This window comes from Amblyomma americanum, chromosome 10 (genome assembly GCF_052857255.1).
Source record: "Amblyomma americanum isolate KBUSLIRL-KWMA chromosome 10, ASM5285725v1, whole genome shotgun sequence".
Taxonomy (NCBI): domain Eukaryota; kingdom Metazoa; phylum Arthropoda; class Arachnida; order Ixodida; family Ixodidae; genus Amblyomma; species Amblyomma americanum.
In genome coordinates this window covers 58829750-58857185 of record NC_135506.1, presented here as the reverse complement: position 1 = coordinate 58857185, position 27436 = coordinate 58829750, and the positions used below count along the sequence as shown (strand labels likewise).

General features: G+C 47.0%; 1 protein-coding gene across 1 annotated transcript; it reads left to right on the top strand.

The window, feature by feature from the left end:
* Positions 1-481: 481 nt before the first annotated feature.
* Positions 482-22966, top strand: LOC144108340 (uncharacterized). The gene is made up of 5 exons (XM_077641599.1): positions 482-610; positions 8496-8561; positions 9086-9181; positions 10027-10183; positions 22905-22966. Exons 1-5 carry the CDS (start codon positions 482-484, stop codon positions 22964-22966), a joined length of 510 nt encoding a protein of 169 aa, XP_077497725.1.
* The last annotated feature ends 4470 nt before the right edge of the window (positions 22967-27436 follow it).

Here is a 27436-nt window from a genome sequence, read left to right as displayed (position 1 = left end):
TCAGCTGTTCGACAGTATCTTGAGTTGCGGCGACGTCGAGTTCTAGGGTTTCCAGAGTTTTGCATCTGCTTTCGATCAGTTCCAAACGGTTGAACACATCAAGCAACTTAGTTTCGAGGACTGCCTGGCTTGATTTGATTGTGTTAACGTCTGCACTCAGTTTAGTTTGGCCAGTCGTGAGTTCAGACGTTTTTTTGTCAATGCCTTTAAGTAACTTCATTATCTCATTCATTTGCTGAGAATCGCGTTCCGGATCAGTAGAGGCAGAGGCGGTACGTGTGTTGGGACCAGGGTTGGACTCGACGTCGCCGCAGCTTAGCAACAGATATGCAGAGTCAAAGCAATCGCAGGCAACAGCACAAATCACCCTTGGGCAAGGGAGCGAAATAAGGAATCTGTTATCGTTTTTCTTAACGAAAAGAGAGTGCCGGTTACACACCTGTGGTGCGAAGAACAGATGCGTGTTAGCCATGCTGGCGCAATGGCTGCTCCCTTGCCCACTGAAGATGGTGACGGGCTGCAGGGCCTTAAAGTGCTCGGGCTGCTGCGGTGTCGCTGTGGTAGCGAAGAGCCTGATATCTGGTACGATGACAGGAGATTGTTCCGCGATGTAGGCGCATGCGTGGCAAATGCGATCGGTCGCATCGGCATCGGGTAGACAGCCAGCTTCATGAAGTGTGACTGGCTGCGAAGCAAGCAGGCAACACGTCGCCAGGGACAGGAACGCCTGTGGTGCGAAGAACAGATGCGTGTTAGCCATGCTGGCGCAATGGCTGCTCCCTTGCACGAGATGTCGAGACCAGCCCCATGTCCCCTTGAAACCAGATTTCCTTTACTGTCGGGCTTTACTGCCGGTGTTGTAAAGGCTGAAAGTTGGGCAGCTGAGAGCTAAAATCAGTTCACGCAAAACATTCTGACCACAGTAAAATTTTTCAAGGACCTCAGGACTCTGCTGGGTAAGATGAAATGTGAATACGTGTCACTCGCTTCCATAAAGTCAGGGCTGAGCGAAGTACAATCTGCCGTGAATGAGTGCGTGGCTCACGTATCAGCGTTATCTGTCCGCACTGAAAGCACTGAATATAGTCCTAGCCGCAATAACTTCGATTTTGAGGGCTTTAGGGGATCACGAAATGAATTGGGTTCTCCAAGCGAGAAATAAATCGCTGCTAACCATCACAAACGCCCCGCGGAGATTAGCTTGCATTTTGAAAAAAAAAAACAGATGAAGGATGATTGAGGACTACACCTCTACCACTACAGTAACAGAGCGTGGGCACTCACCACACATCACCTCAATATCGAGAAGTTTGAACAGTAAGAAAAAAATACACTTCCGTTCTGCCAAACAATGTAACACCAACACTCGATGGGATAAGTGGTCTACGCAACCTGCGAGTACTATTAGTCATTACGGTGAACTAAGCATAATTTTTAGAATAACACTTTTCCCTCTATGCTACGTAACGGCCTAGCTATAGATTTTGGAAAACGATTCATTCTTCCTTTTCTAATGAAATTGCCTTCGTGCACAAAACGTGCTCAAATATGTGCTCAAATATGTTAAAATATGGTCCTAATATTCGTGCGCAAAAGATGCTCTAATATGGGAATCGTTTTATAGGACGTTTTAGAAGATTGAATTTGCATCTATAAACATTTCTATGAATAATTTTGTAAAACTAGACCTGTTGGTGGTGATAGGTTCTTGTACTGCCTCTATTAGGTCGTTCTAGTTGTGGGCGCTGTCCTTGTACTGATGTTTTGTTTAGCATCACAGAGCATACACTGAAGAATGCGTAAGCACCAATAGCGTATAAACTCGTGTATGAGCCGCACTTCTTTACTGCAAAACGCAGTCCCCATGGGGTCCAGCATCCCAGCGCCACACCAGATTATGGGCCCAATATGGTGCTGTAGACATGCACGCGGCATACTGTGATAAATGCCGGGACGAGGCACTGGAGGCCGGAGTAAAAAAAAAGAGGTGAGAATTAAAAAAAGTATATAAAATCGTAAAATTATTGACAAAGAATAAAAACTAAAAAGTTAAAAAGAAAAAAACTCACGCTTTTCGAACCCAGCACCTTCTGACTGCCTGCTCGACGCGCTATCCACTTTTTTTTTCCTTCGTTGCATAGACGTACACCAGCCCTGACAGGCTTCAAGTCCGACTTAACCAGGTTGCATCCCGGAAACTGTCTCACACAATCACACCATCATCCTGCTGTCGCTTCGCTTGCCCATCAAAATTCCGGGAGACCCACGCATGCGTCGAGGGAAGGGAGCCAGGGGTCGATCCTGCGCAGCATATACCCCTCGCGCCATACATAGCACACTGCTCTCTGAACAGAGACTTCGATGAACTTGGCGGCTCTGCGTGGCGATCTAACATGCGGCTCTTCCACAGACTAAACAGTTCCATGAGCACTAAAAGATCACATGGTAACATCAGAACCTGCTTTGTAGGCAATTTTCTTTTTCAATGTGGTATATATTACAATGACACGATTCTTTACATACAGCAGCTATCTACAAGCATTAAGAAAACAGCGGAAAATGAACACGCCCTAGCAACGAAGCACGAGAAAAGAGCCAATTTGTTGCACATAGCTAATACATCATAAAACGACAAATCTAAGTTACAAAGAACTAGAAAAATACAACGAATAGCACAGGACTCAGAGTGAGCGCCACAACGGTTCAAACTCGGTCTGGGCATACAAATTTATTCCGTGTACAATAATTATGCTGAAATGGCCTTCAGCAGAAACAACAGATTCATAATGTCGTATATCATGCGTGTTTTCGGCTGGCTGTGTAATCCAATTAAAATAACATATCTAAGGCAGTGCATTGAGATACCATACAGGATGCGGCGTCAAATCGTCTCTTTTTCAATGTCCGTTCGTGTTGTCCCAGAAGAGTATTGCATTTTTGCAATTAATGAAACAATGCTCAATCATTTCAAGAGCATCACAAAGGCGACAGTTAACCGCGGATACAAAAGTACCCTTCTTCTCTAGCCGTGTTTTAACCGGAAATGGAGAGAGGGGGGGGGATTTTACGTACTGTCCTGAGTACGTCATGACCCGGTGAAAAAAAAATTATATAGGGAACATTCATAACCCAACCCACAGAATAATAAATTTCTTCACGTGTGGAGCATAATTTTACACTGCTCTAACGAAAGAAAATATACAAAATAGGGATGGCGAAAGTACGCTATATGATAAGGTTTAACCCGGTCTCTAGCGGGGCATTTGTTTAGCGGCACAGGGTTCTAGCGAAGGCAGCTGCGATATCACGCCAGGCATTTTTTTTTTTCAGCTATCCTTCATTGCTGTGATCGCACGCTTTGCGAGTCTGCTGCTTTTGTGGGGATAGAATGGCGTTCAAAAATACGCGACGGCGTTTTGCGAATGACTGCAGCAAGTTCTGAAGCTGTGAATAGCGTGCCGTTATCATTAACCAAGGCGCTAAGCAGACCAAACTGGCTGGACAAAATATACGCGAAGCCTCTGCTGAGCTTCTTACCGCGACGCGAGCAGCCGATATAACCTGAATTCAATTGCTGTGACTATGCAGAACATAAAATCCTTTTGTGCATACTTGATATGGCAAAGTATATGTTCTGTCGTGACTATACTCTTTATCGCTAGCGGGCCAGCTTACTGGATTACCTGAACGGGGCATCGGCAAAGCCTGGACACAGTTTTTGACATTGTGCGGTAGCACGATGAGTGTCCATGTCGATGCGAGGCCACCGAAATTTCAACCTTGCCGCTTTCGTTACTATACCCGCCGCGGTGGCTCAGTGGTTAGGGCGCTCGGCTACTGATCCGGATTTCACGGGTCCGAACCCGACCGCGGCGGCTGCGTTTTTATGGAGGCAAAACGCTAAGGCGCCCGTGTGCTGTGCGATGTGAGTGCACTTTAAAGATCTCCAGGTGGTCGAAATTATTCCGGAGCCCTCCACTACGGCACCTCTTTCTTTCTTTCTTCTTTCACTCCCTCCTTTATCCCTACCCTTACGGCGCGGTTCAGGTGTCCAACGATATACGAGACAGATACTGCGCCATTTCCTTTATTATTATTATTATTATTACTTTCGTTATTCTCGAGACTGGGAGAGAAAAGCGCGAGCCGCTCCTGTACCGACCGAAAAATTCGAGGAACTTCTTCACTCTTGGTGGAGGCATGAAGAACGACTAGGCTCTTACAGGAGGAAAGTCCTCTTTCTGCCTCTATACGCTTTGAATTTTCACCCGTGCTGTCTTTATAACCACCGAGCGCTTTTTGCTTGTTTCCAGAGCTTCGTCAGGCGCGCTATCTCTGGCGCTCTGGGCTGCTTGGCGGCGCATGTCTCTTTGGCGACGCGTTCCTTCATGTGTTAGGGATGCAGGTACAGCGACAGCTTTGCCGTGGGGCTTGGCTTTCTGCTCGTCACATTCTAAGCGCCGAAGGGTGGAGCGACCGGCACGGATACAGGGGGCACACATACCTCCATACCCTTTCTCAGTGCCGTTGCTTATTCCAGCGCCGTGGGTTATCAGCTATGAGGTTTAGTCACTGCTCTTGACGAAGCAGTCATTGTGTTTTGTCCGCAGAAGACACACTACACGGTGGGAGCCGATCGTGCAAATGTATGTTAACTGAACTTTTTTGGTGTCGCATATATTAGCATGAACTGTAAAGGTCTTGCGTGACAGTGCTTTGGTTTGTTTTCTGGGGTTTAACATCCCACAGTGTCTCAGGCTGCGAGGAACGCCGTAGAGAAGGGCTCTGGAAATTTCGACCACTTGGGGTTCTTTAACGCGCCCTGACATTGCATGGTACACGGGCCTCTAGAATTTCGCCTCCATCGAAATTCCGTGGCCGGGATCGAACCGGAGTCTTTTGGGGCACCTAGAGCTATAACCACTGAACCACAGCGGTGGCCCTGACAATGGTATCTATTTATGTGTTGACGTATATGCAATGAGATTTTTGGAACTACTCTATTGAAAAAACCCCATATGCATATGGAATTATTGGACATGGGACACATGGGCCATATAGTCCGTATGGGACATATGGGTCATATGAGAAATACGGTTCATATGGGCTGAGCATTTTTTGAAAATGTGGGAGCCATGGTCATATGATTCCAGTTTACGTGAAAACTCATAGCTACACCTGTAAAATAAGTAGAATGCAATAAAAGAAAAAAATAGCGCCAGAGCTTGGTTTCGAACCAGCCGCCTACATATTCTTAGTTCAGCATGCCATATACGGAGCGACGTGGAACAGTGTAGAAAAAAGCATTATTTTCTCATGTCTACAACAAATGTACATTTTTCGCACATGGAAGTTTTTCACATGCCAAAACACTGCAGTCGTAGCGGTAGCTGCTTGCCTTGCAAATGTGCCAAATATTTTTGCGGGCTATCGGCATGTGTCACCGATGCCTTGCATCTTTATTGAGCATCGGTTGTGGTAGAAGTATCTTAGAATGTCATAATTTCTCAGTGCTAGCTTTCATGCAGTGCCCTCAGAACGTACGTAACTCTTGCAACGCACAGCTATCTGGCTCATCTGTGCCTGTCATAATGCGTCGTTTAGCTTCACAGGAGGTCAGTGGAGAAGTGTCGTCAGGAATACACTTCCGACATAGCTTTCAGAGGCACGCAAATACACAACAAACCATAGGATGAACCACATCCTGGTACACGAACGATGGCTGCAGGGTACATTATTGTTTACATATGAATATCCAGGTAATGTAGATTTCCAGCATAATTAGACAATTGACCGAATAGGTTATTCAATTTCTGTTAACCTAACCAGGGCTCCTATGGGCACATGGGCACATATGCCCGTATGGCCTCATATCACCCTCCATATCAACTACACTTGCTCTCCTGCGCCCCAAAAGAAATTATATTGGTCCCCGTATGTGTCCCATAGGTCCAGGGTCATGCCCGATTAGGGCTTGCCTACTTATTTGCCATCGGGGCCTAACGTAGGTAGTAGAGGCGTCGCCCAGTCCTACTTGAGTAAGTGAGACTCAATATGGCCCTACATCGTGTGCTACTTGGGTCCGTTCAGTTCACATTTCTTTTCACGGCCATTGTAAAGTATTACACTTAAATGTGGACACTGACGCATCAGTGCCCTCTTAAGAGAGAGTGGAAATTTGATGCAAGGAGTTTACTGTAGATTTCTCAGTTAACCGGCTGGTCAGCCTGCATTGATCATGTGAGGAGTCTGCCACGCAGCTTCACCTTGTGGTTTGCTTTCCCGTGGTGCACCATCCTACGGCATCGCCTCTAGTAGGAGGGCGCCAGGTGACTTTTCCTGGTTAGTTACCTTAACTAACAAGGGGGAGGCGGCGCCATGAATGGCGTGATTGCTGCGCACGCGGGAGAGCGCGGCCTCTTCGGCTGGGATCGTCGGCGCGAGCGGACGTGTCGAACGCGGCTCCGCTCTTCGCCAGAGGGGCGAAGTAGTGGCGGGGAGCCATGGTCCCGCATCTCGTTCCGTCCGGCTACGGTGTCTGCCCTGCCCCTAGCGTGGGCGAACATTCGCTCGTAACCTTGCTGCTGAGTCGGACGACCTCGATTCCATACAGTGTCTTGTTGCTAGCTGGCGTCATTGTTGTTGTAGCAATAAATGCCTTGTTTCTGTCAGTCAGTGTGTCGTTCCGTTGTTCCCTCAGAGCAAGGCCCGCCGTGGTCGGCGCGCGCTCGGTAGCGTGCCCGGCCACGGGGCGGGTTCCGGGTGGCTTCGAACTGTGTCAGCCGCGACTAAGCGGGGAGAACGTAGTTATCTGTCTAAATAAACCCCACAACCATTATCAGTGTTTGGAAGGTTGCAACAACTAGCGTGGCTGGGTGTCAGTGTTAAAAGAACCCTGCGGCGTAAGAGAGATAAAATGGTACATCAGTTGCAGAAGCCACGGGAGGAGCAGTGTTATTGGGCACTGATTGCCAGATGCATCTAAAGACGTATTATACCGCTCTACAATCAGTCAGTATAAGGGTAACAAAGTATGGTGCAGCTGGTAATTCAGTAATCGCTTATTGCACAAATGTCATTCTACCACGTACGAAAAATTGAAAACAGCTCGATAAAAGTATGGGATTCACCGAAAGGCACGACCTGTGGTGAAACGCGTCGCCTTCAATCGCGTGCACTGAAATGCATCTACAAACGTAGGTATTCATTCGCCTTCTTCTGGCCTGGCTGTACCAAGAAGCACTTGATAGCCTTTCGGTGGTTCAGAACTTTGTGCAGTTACAATTCAGATTTTACAGTTAATTTCCAGGTATCAAACACAACGCGGACAAGTGACTTCTGCCGCATTCTGCTCAAGCAAGGTGGTGTGCACGAATTTTTTGTGACATATATCCTTGCAGGATCACTTCACTAAGGTGAATATGGAAGCAAACAGCGATGTAAGTTAACAATATGTAAGGCTAACGTCCCAAAGCGACTCAAGCTATGAGGGACGCAACATAGGAGGGTTCCGGATAATTTATAACACCTATGGTTTTTAAACGTGCAGTCACAACGCAAAGTACACGGGTCTCTAGCGTTTCGCCTCCTCCAAAAATGCGACCGCCGCAGCCGGAATGGAACCCGCTTATTTCACCTGCGAATTGGTATTCCTTAATAATTTTTCGACCAGTGATACAGACTTGCCGCGGTGGCTCAGTGGTTAGGGCGCTCGTCAACTGAACCCGAGTACCCGGATTTGAACCCGACCGCGGCGGCCGCGTTTCGATGGAGGCGAAACGCAAAGGCGCCCGTGTGCTATGCGATGTCAGTGCACGTTAAAGATCCCCAGGTGGTCGATATTATTCCGGAGCCCTCCACTACGGCACTTCTTTCTTTTCTTCTTCTTTCACTCCCTCTTTTATCCCTTCCCTTACGGCGCGCTTCCGGTTTCCACCGAGATGTGGGAGACAGTTACTGTGTCATTTCTTTTCCTCAAAAACCAATTCTCAATTTCAGTGCTACGGCACCAGGACAAAGAACGCGAGGGCTGACACAAAGAAGGCTTACAGGTTCAAGGCAAAACTTGGGCTCTAGGCGTGAAGCTTACCCCACTACCCCGTAACACCTCAACTGAAAAGCTCTTAGCCTTGGGACTGCACAAGACGTTCGAAGAACTACGGGAAGCGCAGGACGTCGCCAAAACGCGCAGACTGCAGCAGACCCACACCGGCAGAGTTCTCTTAAGGAAATTGGGCTACACCGAGCAAATTAGGGAAATACTGAGAACCGAAACGAGCCCCGTTGAGTACCGCAGCACGCTCAGGGTGGCATCTATACCAAGAAATATAGACCCCATCCTCCACAAAGACGGCAGAGAGGCAAGGGCTGACCGCTTACAGAAAACACACGATTCCCAGGATACAACAGTGTACGTGGACGCTGCCACATATGCCATGACCAATTGACAAGACACCAACAACGCAGTGGCAACTGTAGTCAACTCGGAATTGCAGGACATTGCCAGCGCCTCATTGCAAGACTGCACGGTAGCCGAGGCTGAAGAGGCGGCCGTCGCGCTAGTGGCAGCGGAGGGCTATTGAATTGGGCCGTCACTGACAATTCTTACTGAATCACAAGCAGCCTGCCGCAACTATCTTTGCAGCAGAGTCGGTCACAGAAAGAGGTACCGTAGTGGAGGGCTCCGGAATAATTTCGAACACCTGAGAATCTTTAACGTGCACTGACATCGCACAGCACACGGGCGCCATAGCGTTTTGCCTCCGCAAAAACGCTGCCGCCGGGGAGCCCGACCGCGGCGGCTGCATTTTTATGGAGGGAAAACGTTAAGGCGCCCGTGGGCTGTGCGATGTCAGTGCACGTTAAAGATCCCCAGGTGGTCGAAATTATTCCGGAGCCCTCCACTACGGCACCTCTTTCTTCCTTTCTTATTTCACTCCTTCTTTTATTCCTTCCCTAACGGCGCGGTTCAGGTGTCCGCCGATATATGACAGATACTGCACCATTTCCTTTCCCCAAAAAACAATATTATTATTATTACAGAGAGCTCCACATACTCCGCTCTGTAGACTGCAAGACACAACAGATAGATGCAGAACCGATCAAACATAAGATCATCTGGGTACCGGGGCACACGGGGGTGGCAGGAAACCAAGAGGCGGACAGGATAGCTCGAGGATATACTAACTACTGTTGTGATCGCGCTTACTTCTTGCTGTGGAATTCAGCGAAGAGACGTGACTGCAGGACTGCCAGAAGGAACGACAACAATAGCGTCCCCACGTATTCGAACAGGAATGCCGGAAGCAGCGACGATAGCGTCTCCATAGCAACGATAGTGCTCAACAGGAATGCCAGCGACGACCATAGGCGTATTCGTTCCGGTCCTCGCCCTGTGGTGGTCCCCTTTAGTCACGCTGGATTTGAACAATTGCCCGAGTGCCGCACCTGCGACAGAGCCTCCGCGTTCCGGTCCCCAGTGCAGGATCTTTCGACACCTGCGGGGAGACAGCCCGCATTCCTGTGTCATGCAGCTGCCCTCCGGACGCACGTGCGCGGCCACCTGGAAGCCGCGGGGACGACAACGTGACCGGGTCCTGTTCCCTTTCCCTCGACCGAGCTGCGAAGAAGCATCAGGACCGCCCTGCCGTGGGTTGTACCATCAGTGCCATCGTGTGATTGGACATCATTCTTCGAACTGTATTCCCCTGCTAGGGATCTGGGGAATACGAAGAGTATTTAAGGAGCTGCTGGTTTGATGCCAAGAGAGCCCCCCCCTTCTTGAGAGGTATCAGAGACTCCCGACTCCTATGAAGCTCTCTTTACTGAGAAACACTCTCAGTTGCCCGTACTTGTACATACTGTAAATAGTCCTCGTATAAAGTTTTCCAAGTTTTCTTCATCCGATCGTCCTCGTCTCTTCTCCGGCCCAGTCACGCTACCTGAATCCCAACAACTGGTGGCAGCGGTGGGATGCTGCTACCTGAGACCCAACACTACCGAGCATCCAAAGTCAATGACCTTGAGGTGTCCCTGCCAATACCTCAGGAATACTCGGCCATACTAAACAACTACAAAGGCAGCAGGATGCGGTACCCACCACCGCACAAATCCTTAAACAAAGAAGAGGCTGTCACATGGAGACAACTACAAACGGGGTCATATCCAAACCTAAACACGCCAAGTAAAATCCAACCCACACTTTACGAAAACACGCGTCCATGGTGCCATTAAAAACCTACACTATATCGCATAACGTGGGCATGTCAAAAAGTCGACGTCGTTCGAATTATAACAAATTAACCCAAGTGCGGAGCAATGGGAAAGTATGCTCTCCAGCGACTGCCGCGATGACCAGATCGGTCTGATACGGCGAGCTCAGCTGACGGCAGCATCCAGCGGAGCCCTGGACTCATCATGCGGAGATGGGCTCATCTGAACCCCAAAAAAGCACTTGCGCTAGAGCTCAATAAAGTTATTCTATACTATTCTATCCTATTCTATACTATTCTATACTATTCTATCCTATTCTACCCTACCCTACCCTACCCTATCCTATCCTATCCTATCCTATCCTATCCTATCCTATCCTATCCTATCCTATCCTATCCTATCCTATCCTACCCTATCGTAAGGCGGCTCCATCTGAAAGCGAAGCCCTGTATATTATTGTTTCGCCAGCGCATCGCTCTGCCACCGCAAAAGAACCAATACACACGGGAGGCTGTCGTGCAAGAAATTATGCGGAAGCGCTATGTTAGCGCAACGCACGACCAACAGCATCAGTAATTCCACCGCCACAAGCCAGCGTGTGAGCAATCGATGGCCGAGCACGCACACACGCACGCACGCGTCATCTGTCGTACTTATGAGTTTGCGAGAACATTCCCCGCAGTATCAAAAATTGAAACAACTTACTTTGACACATTGGAACCGAAACAAGTCTATCTAAATTCCAAGAGATTTTTGTTAATGCATTGCCATTTAGGATTTTTTATAATTTTTTCTTCTAAACCATCTTGCCCTGCCTGTAATGCCCGCTACTAGTACGGAGCCATTGATGTTTAATATTTCTTGGCGTTTTTGGTCGCTGTTCATTTTATTCTCATTTTTGAACCTTTCGTGCATCATTTTTTGGCTTTTCTTTTCGTTTCTCTGCTTATCCCTTTTTCTTTCGGAAATATCTACTCTTATTTCCTTTTATGGATATGCTTGAACTTTTACTTTTTTTGTGAAATTTATGCCCATTGCTGTCTGTCTTTTGTATTCCCTATTATGTATTCGTTTTACCCCTCATGTGTTACCCTCGACCTAAGGGCCCTTCAGGCTAACGTGAATAAATAAATAAATAAATAAATGAATAAACTGGTGCTGGCGGTGGTTTCCAAGTATGATCACATGAGTATGCCGTGCACATCTGACTGGCCCACTGCCGCCTCGTTTTCCACGTGGCTCAGAGCGGGGGTAGCGTGAGTTGTGCACACACTTCGCCACGTCAGACGCTGGACTGTCATGGCGGCCTAAGTCAGCAGGCTACGTTCGGTGTGCTCCTGAGCGTGAAAAGCGGCATAGCCCTTTCTGGAATCGAGGTAACTGAATGGCATAAAGCGAATCTGCTAGGAGCGCGGTAAAATAGAACATCGTCGCGAGTTGAACGCAGCATATGGTCTGCAGTATAACAACCGTAAGACTGACGCATACGGCCAAGTTGCCCCTTGTTGGCCGCGCCTGGATGATCGAAAGAGTCGCCACCTGCTTAACACGAGGCAACAAATGGACAAGATCACTAAGTTTGAAAGCTGCGGGAACGTTGCCGTAAGGTAAGAAGGTTTTTCTCGCAATCGTTCGTGTTGAGCAGTTCTTAATTGACGAGTTTTAGTGCACTGATTTTTGCCATGACCTTTTCAATTGTGGCTCAAATCTGAAAGATGAAACGAAAATTTTCCCTCATTAAACCACATTTCTCCTCGTCATGATGAATGATGCCCGCGGTGATCTCCCACTCACGCCGGCATAAATTTTATCCTCTCATTAAAGCTGAGCATTGTTATGTTCTCCTAGAATAATATTGCCTCATCCTAAATCCCACGAATTTCGAGCATTAGAAGCAAATTTCTTGCAGTCTTCTGAAAGCATTCGAAGCTTCAGCGATATGAAGTTCAGTGTTCTCAAAACGCTGTTCATGCTCGTCTTCCTTGTTCTCGTGAAGTAAGTATGGTGACTTCACAAAAAGATTTCACAAAGAAAATTTAACTTACACGGCCTTCGTGATGTGTATGCTCAAAAATTTTGTAATTTTGCATAATTTTGTGCAATTTTCCTCCGTTCATAATTCTTAAGAAAGTTGATGTGCACTCAAATATGGTTAGGGCTGTTACAAGTGATACTGTGGTATTTACTTATAAACTTAGGGACTGCAGCTAACATTAAAAATGACAATCAACTGTTGCCCTCGAAAAATTTTTGCATAACCTGCTACGCACATTTATGTCAATTACTCAGCCGAAATGCGTAAGGTATGACTTTCGATAGTGCATTTTTTATTAACAGTTTATTGACTAGATATTCAAACCACAATGTTCACCTATATGGCGTCATGAAGTTGACGGTACACTGAAGGCCTATCATTGTGCTAGCACGTTATATTTGACAAGGTCAGACCCGCCTTGATAACTATATAATCAGGTTGAGATGTAGCAGCTGACCGTAGAATTTATTTTGTAGTTAGGCGCGTAGAAAATGCACTAGCCCAACGCCAAAGGCGAGGGCGTCCTCGGTGGAATTTTGCTCTTCTTAATGTGTCGTAAAATGAAAAAAGATAGATTTACATAGCCTAATGTTATAAGCCACATATTTAACTCGGCTCAAAAACTTTTTTAGGTTCTGTGGCGCTTATGATACCTTTAGTGCATCCTCTAAACCGTAAGAGGACATGTCCGAAAATAGCGTGTCTCTCTGAGATAAAAAAAAAAGCATAATAGCGGCAGCCCCGGTAACTTTGAGGCTCGAAACGATTCGCTTGTACGCAAACAACTATAATTTCTTCAAAAGCGCATATGTTGCTGGGAATGATTTGTTTGTTTATGATCATCATCATCATCATTATCATCATTTTATTTTAAAAACCAATACATCAAAACTTAATTGGACCCATAGCCAGCTCGGCTAGTGAAAGGTCCAAATACATAATATTCACTAAAGAATGGCAGACATTCAAAATACATGCACAAAAAGACGTGACATGCTACAATAGCGGCATTGCACATATGTTAAGCACATAAGTATTCTGAAAAACAAAAAAAATAGGTTTATGAATGTACAAAACCAAGCACAAACGCATTCAGTCCCACAGTTCTGGGCAGACAAGAAAAATGTTTTTCAATAAGGCCGAAAAATTTTGTTTGAGTTTGATGTCATCGGGAATCTCATTCTATATCTGGGCACCATTGTACTCTAATAGCCTTTGACCGTAAGTGTTATGACAAGGCGGTAGGTTAAATCTGCTATTAGTGGCGGCTCTTGTTTGTCTCAGCGGCGATCTTAACAGTCTAAGAGGAATTGGATCAGAGCCGCCTGAAAGATACTTTATTAATTTATGACTATACTGTGATGACCCCCATAATGCGCAGGTCCACACGGGACGGAGAGGCAAAGAGACACCGTATGGCTCAGTTTATACAAACAGATATATTCAATAATTATACATGATTAAGATTCAGAGGCTGGGGCGTCCGAGCTTACGTGCCGACGACTTCATGGGGGCGATGGAGTGGCTCCGGAGTTGGGCTCGAGCGGTTGCTGGCAGAAGCTGCACGCCGTCGGGCTTCGGCGCTGAAGGCCCTCTTGGCGAACGATGTCGTCCTGAGCGTCCCTCTTCCGTACTGCTTGTCGATTTTTATATCCTCTTCTCCACACTCCCTAGGGTGAGGACGCCCACGCCGGAGGGGAAAGAGGGGGGGCTAGGGCTTTCACTTGGGCGCACAAGCATACCACCGCACTTATGGTCTCGCCCCCCTCACGTGTTGAGTCCGAGGGAAAGAAGGTTGTCTTCGAGGTAGCGCGTAGCGTCGGCTGTGGTAAGGCGCGCTCTAGCCCGCTGACAGTTCCCGCGGGTCACCGGCCTCCATTCTCCATCCATCAACTGACACTCGCTCCTCAAGGTAAGGCGCGCTCTGGCCCGCTGACAGTTCCCTTGTCCTGGAATGTGCTCGACAGGGCCGCCCCTGGAACCGCCACGCCAATTGGGGAGGATAAAGCCCGTTTCCCCGCGGCGGCGGCGGCGGGTCCGGTTGGGTCCGGTTGGGCTTAAACCCCTTCGTTCTGGTCGTCACTCTCGAAGAGCATGGCTCGGTAATTGATGATGCCGCTGTCATCTGGGTCTCCGTCTACGCCGCGCCGTCGAACGCGGAACCTCGTAGCACACACAAGGAATGTCACAATACACGTGACCCCCTCTACCTGGAATGATCTCTGTCACACGCCCCGGCTTCTACGTTGTTCGAAATAGTCGCGATTTCGTTTCACGTCTAACCTCGAAAGTTCTTCGTGAGCTTCAAAATGAGCGCCAGCAATTCTGTTCTTCGAGTATACCGCCGAGCGCTCCGATTACTGTTGACGTTTCCCTGTTCATCATTTCTTTGTCCCCGCTAGTGAGCCCGATACAGAATTCCTTTCTACACTACATCGCGGCGTTGTCGCTGCCACGTTACAATGTGTGCAAATGAATTGCTCCTCATTCTTATTCTGACGAATGCGTGCGATTTGTGCATGGCTTATATGTATGTATAGATATATCTATTCTTTATTTTATTTAAAACTGATTCGAAGCATTCACAACTAATAAGGGATATCAGGCCGGTTCACTTGGAAAGGTCAAAATATACGCGGCGACCAATTATCGCTATGAACTTCTTTTGAGAGATGCTACAAAATCTGCATGCTAAGTGCGTTGACAGCACACGAACAACATACAGTACACATCAAGATTTTTTAGTAGTTCGGATATCATATGAAGGGCCTATGTGAATGCTCCGCATGTGAATAAGGAACGTTTTCATAGTCGCTGCAATAAAAAATATACGTATATCGAGTGCGGAAATTTAAAAAGCTTCGCTCAAAGAAATGTTGCTTCATGTCGACTACGACAAGCGATGTTTCAGCTTGGCAGCACTGGCGCAGTGCCAACGCTGCCTCGGTTACCGATAAATGTTTCAGCATCGGAACGCAAAGATTCGCGCCTGGAGAGGCAATAATCTGAATGTCAGTTTTTTAGCGCTGCCAGTGATTGAGCGCTTTTGAGATCAAGCAAATTTAATGAAATTTGCTGAAGAGCTGAGCTGAAGAGCTGAAGAGTTCGGCTCCTCGAATAATTATTGCTACTAGACTCGACGGGATAGAAAATGCATCGCCTTTAGAAATAAGGCTTGATGCCACGATACTTACAGACAAGCTACCAGTAAAGGAATTAGTTTAGCACTTCGGGTTTGCGCTCGAGAAGAAATGGTTTCTTTTATCCATAAACTACAGCCACTGCATATACCAGATGGATGATAGTTATGTTGCAATGTTTTTAAGAAGGTAAATAATGTTGGAGCTGATGTGTAAGCGCAGGACACTGAAAAGCTCTTGGATGAAATAAAATTACCTTGATGAAATGCCACAACATGAAGACCTGCTATTGCTAGGAGCACGAAAACTGCCAATATAATTTAAAATCATGCGGTAAGAGAAAGCTAGAGTTCAATTTTTAATTAAATTTAGGAAGTATAAAACGCGGGGGGATTAATTAAGGCGCACAAAATTCACGCATTGGCAAGAAATAGGTGGACAAATAAAGTCCATAAACATACAAAAAATCGGGAGTCCATAGACAGGCTATAGACTACTTTGTAAGGGTCTTGTGGACGCTTCGGTAGGCGCCTGGTTGAAACGTCAACAAGAAATGTTTCACTCCGAAATGGTTGCATTCTATATACATTATATGAACATATCTTTCCCTTTGTTTCTCTCTCTCTCTCTCTTTCTCTGGCCAGTGGCCCTACCTCGGGTACAGTGAAAAACGTCAGAAGACACACACGCACGGATCACAGCACAAAACGCTGGAACACATGCACACTTTCCATTCCACTGGAGTTCCCGATAAATTCATTGTACGTAACGCGTGGCGCCTCGGTTAAAGGAAATGCCTCCGACGGACACACATTCCGAGCCAGGAATGTGGATGGCGGTCTCCCGAATGAGCTACTACAAATCGGAAGGTGGATACCGGTCTTCGAGCCTGGAGTAAGGCCAGGCCCTTAAAATTATGTGGGTTGAGTCACCCCTAACTTAGTGTTCGACTGCTTTACTACAGGCATGTGTATGTCTTGCCAAATGCGTGATCGGAGGTGCAGGAAAGGACCGAGGCATTGCGACAGGCTGCACCCTGCGGCTTTGCGCCCTTGCTTCCTGGTGCACGCAACAGATGCGTCTTGGGGCATCACGCCAACCCAACCCGGTGACTTACCCGAGTGCGGCAGGACAGGTGAAAGAATGATAATAAAAGTAACCGATACCCTGAAGAGAGAATTGAAACGAAATTGTGAACAGTAAAAAAGAGATTAGGACTGTGAAGATAACTTGAAAGAAAAAATTGAAATTATTAACAACAACAAAAACTTGTGGAGTTCCTCCACTCTTGCGGCTCGTGACTGAAGAGGGCATAGCATGTTTTCGGTGCAAAATTATGAATAAAATTTAGAATCTTTATTCTTTAGGTAAACAGCTGAGTTTCCCAGTATTATATAAAAATATGATGTTGTAAAGATTGCATGCTAGGATTGCTGTTGTAGAATACGCCAGTAAGACTCATCACGAACACCACTAGAGCCTATCTCATTGAAACACAAGGATTTGATGACGTGTATTATTCTGTAATAGATTTACATCCAAATTATGGCGGCGTCAATTAAACGAAACAAAATAAAAATTGCAGGCCACCTAAGCCCTGTCGTCATGAATATAATCATGTATACGGTCTTCTGCGCTGAATTTCAGAAAAAACTCGTTCTGTTCTAAATCATTAAGAAATACTGGATTAACATTCCAAGGAATCATGACGTTTGAAATTTAGCTGGTGAATTTAGACTTTATCCATGATATTCACCTCCTCACAGACTAAGTGTAGTCATGGAATAAAAATAATTAAAGAAAGCTAGCAGAGGTTCCGCTCTCGTTAAACTTAGTGATAGGCGCGAATGCTCTGTTAAGTATGGTTACGCACGGTTTGGCGCCGGAGTCGGTCCGGCGCACGCATCATTTAGGGCTAGGCTTAGCATCTCAGCGCCAGCGAAGCAGCTGTTTTACTAACCGCTAGTCACGTGGTACAGCAGCGGCGACGCTCCGAGCGTGCGCAGCCGCGGCGCCTCTCCGCGGGGAGTCACGTGGTATGACGTCACTTGCCACACCTCCGCTCTGCCGGCTCAAGGTCAAACGCGCACCAAACATGACCTTGGGAGTTGTGCGAAGAGTAGAGCTTTCGCTCTAATATCGTTGTGACACGGAACTCTCCAATGAAGAGCGGCAGTTAAGATCTTATCGCTGCATGGTAATTAGCATATACTTACCGGGTTTCTCTGTAGGTACCCTGGAAAAATTCTTATCGATGGTGCAGTTTAAGGGAGAGGAAATGATTCCCCGAAGAATTAAAAAATTAACTTTCGATCGTAAGAACTAATTCAACTGAGCTGCGACAGCCGAGGGCTTCATACTTTTGCTTTTACTCTTTCGCCTTTACTTATTTCGGTTTTACGCCAGAGCATTCGCGTCCTTGCTGGCGCAGCATTTTTCCGACAAAGGGATTTTACATTCCGCCCCAACTCTGCATCAAATTTATGCCAGTGATGGGGACTTTTGCTTGGAATTAGCGAAGGATCCGACTCGGGCTATTTGCTTTTGTTTTGTTCCTCTCCTCATAATCGCCCCGGCTCCAGCTCTACTCATTGTTCCGCCTCTAGAGGCGCTATGACGACACAGGTGAGGCCTTGAGATTGCAAGCTACGACTTCGGCGCTGAAGCCGAGGCTTGGCACACATCAGATGATTTTTCTGGAAGGTAGAAGTAGGTGGTGCCACGTAGGTAGGTGGCACTTCTGAAAGATGCAGTTGGCTGGCGGTGGGCTGGGAACGTAGGTTGAGGTGATTGGCTGGGCAGTCCTTTAACTATGGTTGTGAGGTGGGGAGATGACTTCGCCGGGTTGCTCTAGAAATAGAGGCTTCTGGCACACGGCGCCCGGATTTTGTGGAAGCAGGTGATCGTGTGTTTGGGGGCGCTTTTGTAGGTTTGAAGTCGGGTGGGTAGGGGTGGTTGAGGTTAGCGGTGGGTGGCTGACCAGCCCCCAAGCTAGTTGAATGATGAGGTGGCCGTTGGGTGGCGACTCTGAAGAGTGGAGGCTTCACTCGTCGAGAATACCCTAACGAGCTACCGGGATTTTGAGGAGTCCCGCTATTACAGTTCTCGTAGCTAAACAGTGCAGTGAGCTAGCTGATAAGAAAACGTACGCGTTTCATTCAGCTCACTCTGCTGATACGCTATACCAACGAGTTCGTGTAACCAGATTAGGCAATATAATAAGTTTGAACATTAAAAAGTAGTTCTAAATTTCGGCAGCAAAAAAATATCAGATTAATTTTTCAGCACAAAATTGAAACAAACCGCTTGGTGCACTCGGCAAGTTCAGTTCGAGCAAAACATCCGCTGGCCAGGAGCATTATGTCTACAACGCGCAACTCGACCGATGTGAGCTTTACTCCGGCGTGCACTTCCTTTTGTATTGACCCTTCGTCCAAGGAGAGCCATCCCCAAATTCGTGGCAGCTGTTTATGAAAGCGAGAAAGCGATTTAAACCGAATGCCGCTTTACAACAAACAAAATGCTTCAAATTGATAATTTGCGCAATCGAAACGTTACCAGATGGCGACCCATTTGTACTAAATTTGCTGAAACCTCACAAGCTCTGTTTCAGCTTTGTCTGCCAAAACCCAGCAGATTTTTTTTGTTGCTGCAGGACTTTAAAGTACAACTTATTGTGCACTTTACAAACTTACAGCACATTGTCTTTTCCGCGACAACGGTCTCAAAAGTCTCCCAAAAAAAACAGTCTTCAAATTATGAGGCTTTTTAGAAGTTCATTTACCGGCTCGCGAATACGGATGATTTTCTAAAGTGCTGGCACCCGCATTGGATGACAGTTTGTTCTTTAAAAGCTTTTCTGTCTACGTTGACCGCACTAATTAAGCAATTGTCAACAGTACTCGATGAATCATCGGGGCCTATGTATGAAAAGTAGTGAACTCGAGTGCGGATGATGAGAAAGCAGTTAGCCCGGAGCGAATTTTGCAGGCAGAAGCTCTCAGCAGCCGCTTTGTGACGACCCCACATAATGCTCGGGTCCGCCCGGGACGGGGAGCCAGACACCGCTAGACTCAGTTGGAACAAAATAGACTTATTCAAGAATAACATATTATCGAGTACATGATGCAGAGGCTGGGGTGCGCAAGCTTTCACGCACCTGCGTTGGCGCTGGAGTCTCTGTCAGGAGGTACGGAGGGACCGCGGAGGAGTTGACGTTTTGTTCGCTCAGGTTAGGCTTCTTTCCAATGCTCGCTACACTTTCAGAAGGTCTGTGACGAGGGCGACGGCATCGTTGAAACTTAGCAGCAGCTTCGTTGTGTGTGGAATCGTCTCTTGTAATTTGTTTTTTGAGGATCGCCCTTTCCCTTTTCAGGCGAGGACAATCTTTTGAGGCAGCGTCATGAGGGCCGCGGCAATTGGCACACGTAAGGACTGTTGCCCGGCAAGAATCGCCGCTGTGTGGCTGAGTACACCGTGGGCACATGGTGTGGAAATTGAACACACTACTCACTTGTCCTATCTTCATGCATTTCCGGCACTGGAGAGGCTTCGGGACGAAAGGCCTAACTGCATGCCGAAAGTGTCCAACCTTCACGTACGATGGAATGCAGTTCCCTTGGAAGGTCAACTTGATGCACTTTTCCCTCCCAATATGCTGAGCTTGCAGTATGGCTACACCATCGGTAGCTGGTTAAATAAAAATGGGCAGATCAGATTTGCGGATGGATACGTCGACTTCGTAAATGTCGCCTGCCATAGTGCCACTGTATAGAAGGTCATGTGAACGAACGCTGATGCCGCCGAGCGTTCTGATGTTGCTCAAACTCTCAAGCGCGATCCGGTCCATGACATCAATGGCGACGACATTCCTAAAACGATTTACCCTCACATCTTTAGTTGCTCCTGGGACGCGGGCCTCCAGGAACGCAGACGTGGCTTGCCTATTGATGTGGTTGAGATTGTCGGTGGGAGCCTCTGGCACAAATAGGACAGTATGTGCCGATGATCCTCGCTCTGTAGTGATCGTGGACGTACTCGACGACCACGAGTCCAGACCTTTGCGCAGTCTCCGTTTGGTCTTCTTGCTTACAACTCTGATGAAGCCGTCGTCAGCGGAAGAGGCATTACTGGTGGCTGAGTGCACCACGGTGGCCTCGCTGCTTGCTTCATTCGGGAGGCCAAGATGTTTCTTCTGGGCGGCAGCGGCTGACCGACCGGACGGAAGTTCAACAGCGTCCACTTACATCACCGTGAGCAAAAAGGAAACAGTGGTTTCATTATACTGTCGTAAATCAGGAAAAAACTGAAGAGGCAAAGGGACGGCGTTCTGGTCTAGAGCTCGATAAGCGAGAAGAGCGCAAGATAAAGATAAGCGGAGAGTTTTAGGAGATGACAACAGTACATGTTACTGCTATGTGCACAGTACGGCTCTTGATGATGCCGATAACAAAGTACTTCAGCTAAGCGACGACTACTAGCCTAGGCGTATCGGTTCGACAGACGCCTCCTATGCACGCGAAGTGGTGTGGATCGAGCTATGTGGGGTCATTGCATACGCCCAGCCTGCGGACTGACATGTGTCTACGCTAGTACGTCTCCAGCATGCTAAACGCCGGCAATGTCGACTTGGATGTTGCCGGCTGTTGCACCAATGCTCGCTTCAGCTGAACTGAAATCTGAAGTTACTTTTGAAATGGTTGGCAAGTGAGAAATGACAATCATATTTCAAAAGAAACTCAATGTGTGGATTGTTATTAAGGACTAAACTGGAATCCTCGTACATGTACGGCAACCTCACTGAAGAAATTCGAAAAATGACATTATTTAGATGTAACGAATACATTCAGGACGAAATGGACCACGCACATTGATAACGTACTTTCTTCAGCGGGTAAAAATTGAGTTAACGAAAGCAGAATTTTTTTAGATGACCAGTGAATAGAGAAACAAAGAGCGGAAATCCTTAATAAGGCCTTCTCCAGAGTACGGTAGCTGTGTGTGGGTGCTTACACAAAAGTAGATCCAGAAAAAATAGGAAAATTCGAATGTTAGACATTAGTTTCACATAAAACTGCTACAAATGCATGGATACTCCGTCCTTTAACTTGCCTGGCGCAAAACTGAAGTGCTCAAACGAACGCATAGAAATTGACTGAATTAAATTTCTTGGTCATGAAGGTTTTTCGAAAATATGCCTAGAGCTACAAGCATAAATATTGAAATATTCATTTACAGTAGTCACCTTAGGAAGTGAGTTTTATGACAATTCGAGCCAAGAAATTGTGAAATCAAAACGATGCCTGATAGTATCGTACAACCTTGCTTCTTCCTGTGCACAGAACACTGACCACGCCATTGCATAGACGTTAGCTATAGTTCTCAAATGTCCTCTTGATGACTGGTGCTGCATTGGCAAAGAACGGTGGTTTGGCCAGCAAATGCCAGGAGATTTTGCTGCAGGTGCCCCTAGCCTGGCTGAACAGTGCAGCTTCTATATCTGTGCGAAGAGTGTGCTTTCTGTAGTAATTCTTATCTGTGGTTACTTGTATACAGTTTCCTAAAAATGAGTCCAACACTTCACGTCGGAGGCAGCGCATGAGATCGCATTTTGTTTATGGCGCTCTACTTCATAGTCGAGGAGAACCATTTATAAAGATGCAAGAAACAAAACCTGGCGAGATCTTTTAGATATTAGCAGGCCCTTCACTCAACTCTTGCCATGTTTTAAAGAGCTGCAGACCTCAGAATGGAGATATGCATACTACGTCCATGCAGCAAAAATTGGCAAAGGATGGCGGTATCTTTCAGCTGTTTAGTCCAGCTTCTCCGGCAGCAACCGCAGTCGTCCGGCGCACTGCACGTGCTGAAGTGCAGATATTTCTTCAGAATCTCCTCTGCAAGCCGACCACCAAAGCTGAGGTCGTCTACAATTCTTAATTTACCCTTACAAAAATTTCTTTACACGGTATATAGACTGTCTGTAAACTTCTGTCTATAAAGTCTATAGTCTGTGTATACACAAACCCTAGAGAACAGTCAACATGCAATACAAATCCTGTATACAATGTATATACAATCTGTCGAAATATATCCATAATTTTTTTAGACATTCGTCTCTAGACAATCTACAGACTATGAATAGAAAAAAAAATACCGGTAGGAAGGCAATACAGTCGATAGGAAGCCTATAGACTGTCTAGAGACTATTTTTTAGGTATTATGTCTTCGAATATCTCCGCGTTTGACAACACATACCTCCACCCCCCCCCCCCCCCCTTCCCCAACAATATCGCGCCTCCTCGGTTGAGTGGAACTTATTTCCGCACAGCCAGCTATTAAATTTCGTTTCATGAGTGCAGTTATGTTATGAAACGTATCCAGTTGAACATAAATCTTTATCGCCGGGTTTGAAAAGCGTCTGGTCGTTTCTACGCGTGCGTTAAAATTGTAAAGGCATGCGCTTTCCGGATTTGAAGTTTTTCTCGATATTCACTCATTTTTTTCTTCTCTTTCAGGCATTCCAACTGTATTCTACCCGGCCATTCGCGCTGCCTCCAATACGTACGGTGAAAATTAGTTCTTTATATGCTTATTGGACCGGAACAAGATTTCGATCAGAGCCTTCTTCAGTGTTGTGCGTGCAGCGTACAGACTTTTACTAACAGATTCAGATTGTATAGCTTGCACTGAGCGACCGTGTGGAGTAGACAGCACATTAACCCAAACTCGCAAGTTTTATTTTTTAGCATTTCAATGTACGGGATGTTACAGGGAAGACAGAAAAAGTTTCAGGAGTAGGCTTTTTGTGGTAAATATACGGCTTTTTTCGGCATATTATTGCCAGTGTTAGCGCACACCAGGACAGCGATGAATCGTCCTAAGTAGTAAGCTGGTTGACTAATTTTTAGTAATTAAATTTTAAGTAGTAGAGTTAGTCACCTAGTTGAAATCAGATTGTAGCCGGCTGTTAGTAACAGCCATATCGTATTTCAGAATTTCGAAAACGCGAGTACCCTCGATGCTGTGGCTAGATAAAATTTGGCTGCATCGTGCGAAAATACATGCGCTTTCGAAAGCATGCAGGCAAAGCGACCCCTACATTGCACTTAACTAGTCGAAAAAGCCAAATTTTGTCGAGCCACAGCGCCAAGGGTAATGACGTTTTCGATATTCTAAAAACTGATATCGCTCTTAGCAACGATCGGCTACCACAAAAGGATGATGTCCTTGAAGTCGTCCTTCTCAAAGTTATTAACCGTGTCCTGTACCTCCCCATCACTACTTCAAACAGCCGAGTCACGGCCCATGGGGTGGTGAATACTTTCTGGAATCTCCGAGAGGCGCACATTAAAAACCAGTACACGCGCTTGTCGCAAACCGGGTCGGCCCGCCTTCTTGTTCGACTCCAATCTACCACTCTCACGGAAGACAGAAATGTGCATCCCAGAACTGTGGAGACGCGCCCTCCATGTGCGACCTCTTCCAGACAACACGTCACACGAAGTCATAATGGTCGGCGCCTGGCAAGAGCGGAAGCCCTGGCCCGACATTATGGCAACAGACAGGAGTACACTACGTGGACGCTAGAGTCACTAAATAAAGACTTAGAGTACCGTCACTGCAGCACGGCGGTAAGCAGGGGCGGCCATTTTGTTGTTTATCATTGTCGCCAGATTGCCGCTTCGGAGACCTCGCCGCTAACTTTGGCCCGGTTATTTTGTAAACAACGCTGTTAGCCACCCTGCGCTGCGGCGGGGATCGTAGCCGTACGGCATGGAGCCGCTCAGATGCAAACGGTACAGCTGTTGCCTTCAGTTTATGCTTTCGTCGTGCGGAACTGAAATGCTGCGAGGCGCGGAATCCCTGGTCACTGAGTCGGTCACCGGCAGCACTCGCAGCGTCGCAGCACTAGGACTACCACAGTTGCCCGACTGAAAACGCATAAGCCACAAAATGGCAGCCCCCATGAACCGTCGCAGTGTAAAAAAATATCACGTGATGCAAACTGACCAATGATCGTGGCGGCGGCACAGAACAATAGGAGAAAAGAGTGCCGGTACTCTAAGTCTTTATTTAGTGACTCTAGTGGACGCCTCTGGCCCTCACCACGGAGGATGGTACACGGCCGCGGTAGTTCCCAACAGCAACAGAGTTGACGGCTTCAGCTTCAGAGTCCGCAGTGCAACACACGCAGAAGAGGTGGCGATTGATCTCACGGCCTCACATTCCGATTCAAAATACATAATCACCGACTCGCGAGGGGCCTTTCGGAATGTCGAGCAAGGCTGCACTCCCTTCACAGCCTACTGAATCTACCTAAATTGCATACGGGATACGGACCCCGCATATCGTCACCTTATATGGGCCCCTGCTCATCAGGGGTTGGCAGGAAACGAGGCAGCAGACGTATAGCCGCCAGCGCTCTGCACTCCCTTCCTGGCCAATCGAATCTACCTAAATTGCATTCGGGATACGGACCCCGCATATCGTCATCTTATATGGGCCCCTGCTCATCAGGGGTTGGCAGGAAACGAGGCAGCAGACGTATAGCCGCCCGCGCTCTGCACTCCCTTCCTGGCCAATCGAATCTACCTAAATTGCATACGGGATACGGACCCCGCATATCGTCACCTTATATGGGCCGCTGCTCATCAGGGGTTGGCAGGAAACGAGGCAGTAGACGTATAGCCGCCCGCGCTCTCTCTCTCACCGGGCTGTTTTCTCCTCCCCGCCCGATCAGGAACTGGATTTTAATCCGGTCTTTGCCTTCAAAGGTGTTGCAACCTACTATCAACGTAGTCATCGCCTTTACCCCCGCCCATGTAAACGCCTGAAGAAGGCGGGTGAGCGGCTCCTTCTCCGCCTTCTCACCAATACATTGTTGTGCCCGGCAGCACTAAAACATTTTGACCCCCCTTTTAACGGCAGCTGCCCGCACTGTAGAGTGGTGTATTCTGACACCTATCACATGGTGTGTGCCTACCCTTCCAACCCGGCTATTCCTCCCATACCCAACCCTATTCGGGAGGACTCGGAGGCGACCCTGCTCGGCTGTCACGACTTACAAGCCCAACAAGCCGTAGTCGGACGCGCCTGGGCGGTGGCCACCACCACTGGATTCCGAAACTAGGGACCTCAACCTAGTGCTTCTAAGAACCGGTCCCTTAATAACTCATCCAAGCGTACTTCCTTTCCCCTGTGTATCCAATAAAGGTTTTCACCACCGCTAATAATATTTAATTGCAATTAGGCGACTAACTCTCTTAGTTAAAACGTTAATTATTAAAATTTAGTTAACCAGTTTACTAAAGATGATTCACCGCTTTTCTGGTGTCTGCAAACCCTGGCAATGCTATACTGCAAAAGCCACACTTCTACCCCAAAAAGCCTATTTTTGAAAATTTTTGAAAGTGTTCCCTGAAACACTCGCTATACAGAAATAATAATAATGCATAGAGTTTTTCATGGCTTTCGGAAAAACTTTCGTCGATACGAAATGTGCAAATTTCAGTCAGAAGTGTCAGTTGCAGGCTAGTTCGGCGCCGTCAACATGAGGCGACGGTACGCTAATACCAAGTTGTGTAATAGAAAAGGGTAGAGTCAAGCGGCCACTCGAACCTCTCACGCGGTAGGCACTGTCTAAAGGAGGCACTGCTTCAATTTATCGGGGCCACAAATGTTACTGAACCAGAAACAAACACAGGGCGAAGATTTTTGGCAGAGAATATCTTTGCAAGAATTTATACTCATGTTATGCTACAAGGTACTTTTCTTTGTCGAAAAGCGAAAAAGTAGAATATATACAATGAGGCCAGCACAAAGATTTTATGCAACTGAAATCTGAAAGTGCAGTCATTAATTAAAACTGTTCGATACTGTATTCGCCCAAAGCATGGGCATTAATTTAAAACGGCAGTTCTTGCACCTCTTCATCAGCATCATCATCATCATCATCCGCCTGACTATATCCACTGCAGGGCAAAGGCCTCTCCCATGTTACTATAATTAACCCTGTCGTTTGCAAGCTGCTCCGACCCTATGTCTGCAAACTTCTTAATCTCATCCACACACATAACGTTCTGCCGCCCCCTCCTACGCCTGCCTTCTCTTGGAATCCACTCCGTTACCTTTAAGGACCAGCGGTTATCTTTCTTTCGCATTACATGCCCTGCCCAGGCCCATTTCTTCCTCTTGCTTTCGACCAGGACGTCATTAACCCGCGTTTGTTTCCTCACCCACTCTGCCCGCTTCCGGTCTCTTAACGTTACACCTATAATTTTTCTTTCCATTGCTCGCGGCGTTGACGTTAACTTTAGCTGAACCCTTTTTGTTAGCCTCCACGTTTCTGCCCTGCAGGTGAGTACCGGCAAGATAGAGCTGTTGTACACTTTTCTCTTCAGAGAAATTGGTAAACTGCCGTTCATGACCTCAGAGAACCTGCCATATACGCTCCACCCCATTCTTATTCTTCTAGTTATTTCCCTCTCATGATCCGTATAAACTGTCACTACCTGCCCTAAGTAGACCTTTACGATTTCATGCACCTCGCTGCCAATTGTGAACTGCTGTTTCCTTGCTAGATTGTTGAACATTACTTTGGTTTTGTGCATGGTAATTTTTTCACCTCTTAGCTGCTCCAAAATAGGTATATTCGGAGAGCGCTGCCCAGTTCACCATTCTCTAAACTATGCAAGCTTGTATGAGCTATTGAACAAACAAGAGGGACACAGCAAAGGGGAACCAAACGTTTAGTCTGGCCACCGAGCGCCGTATTTCACATTCTTAATACCCGTTTTCACGATTGCATGGTTCTTATACAATAAGAAAAAGCGCTTGTTTCGCTCGGCCAAAGGATCGAATTCACAACAACGATGGGACGCCTACCCTTCTGCGGCCGCTCCTTCTTCGACGGTATCTTGCCTGCTCTACTGATGAATAAACCTAGAAAGTTTTGGAATGCTGTGAACAACAAAGATTCTTCACCATTACTACTTATGTCTCCAGACGGTGTTGTACTTTCACCTAATGAATGCACTGGTGTTCTTCA

What these genes read in the sequence shown, in the direction of transcription:
- LOC144108340 (XM_077641599.1), top strand. Translation starts at nt 482, where the DNA reads ATGGCTGCTCCCTTGCCCACTGAAGATGGTGACGGGCTGCAGGGCCTT. An exon ending in ACAGGAGATTGTTCCGCGAT is followed by an intron (nt 611 to 8,495) that starts GTAGGCGCATGC and finishes TCGGAATTGCAG; the next exon opens with GACATTGCCAGCGCCTCATT. An exon ending in AAGAGGCGGCCGTCGCGCTA is followed by an intron (nt 8,562 to 9,085) that starts GTGGCAGCGGAG and finishes AAGACACAACAG; the next exon opens with ATAGATGCAGAACCGATCAA.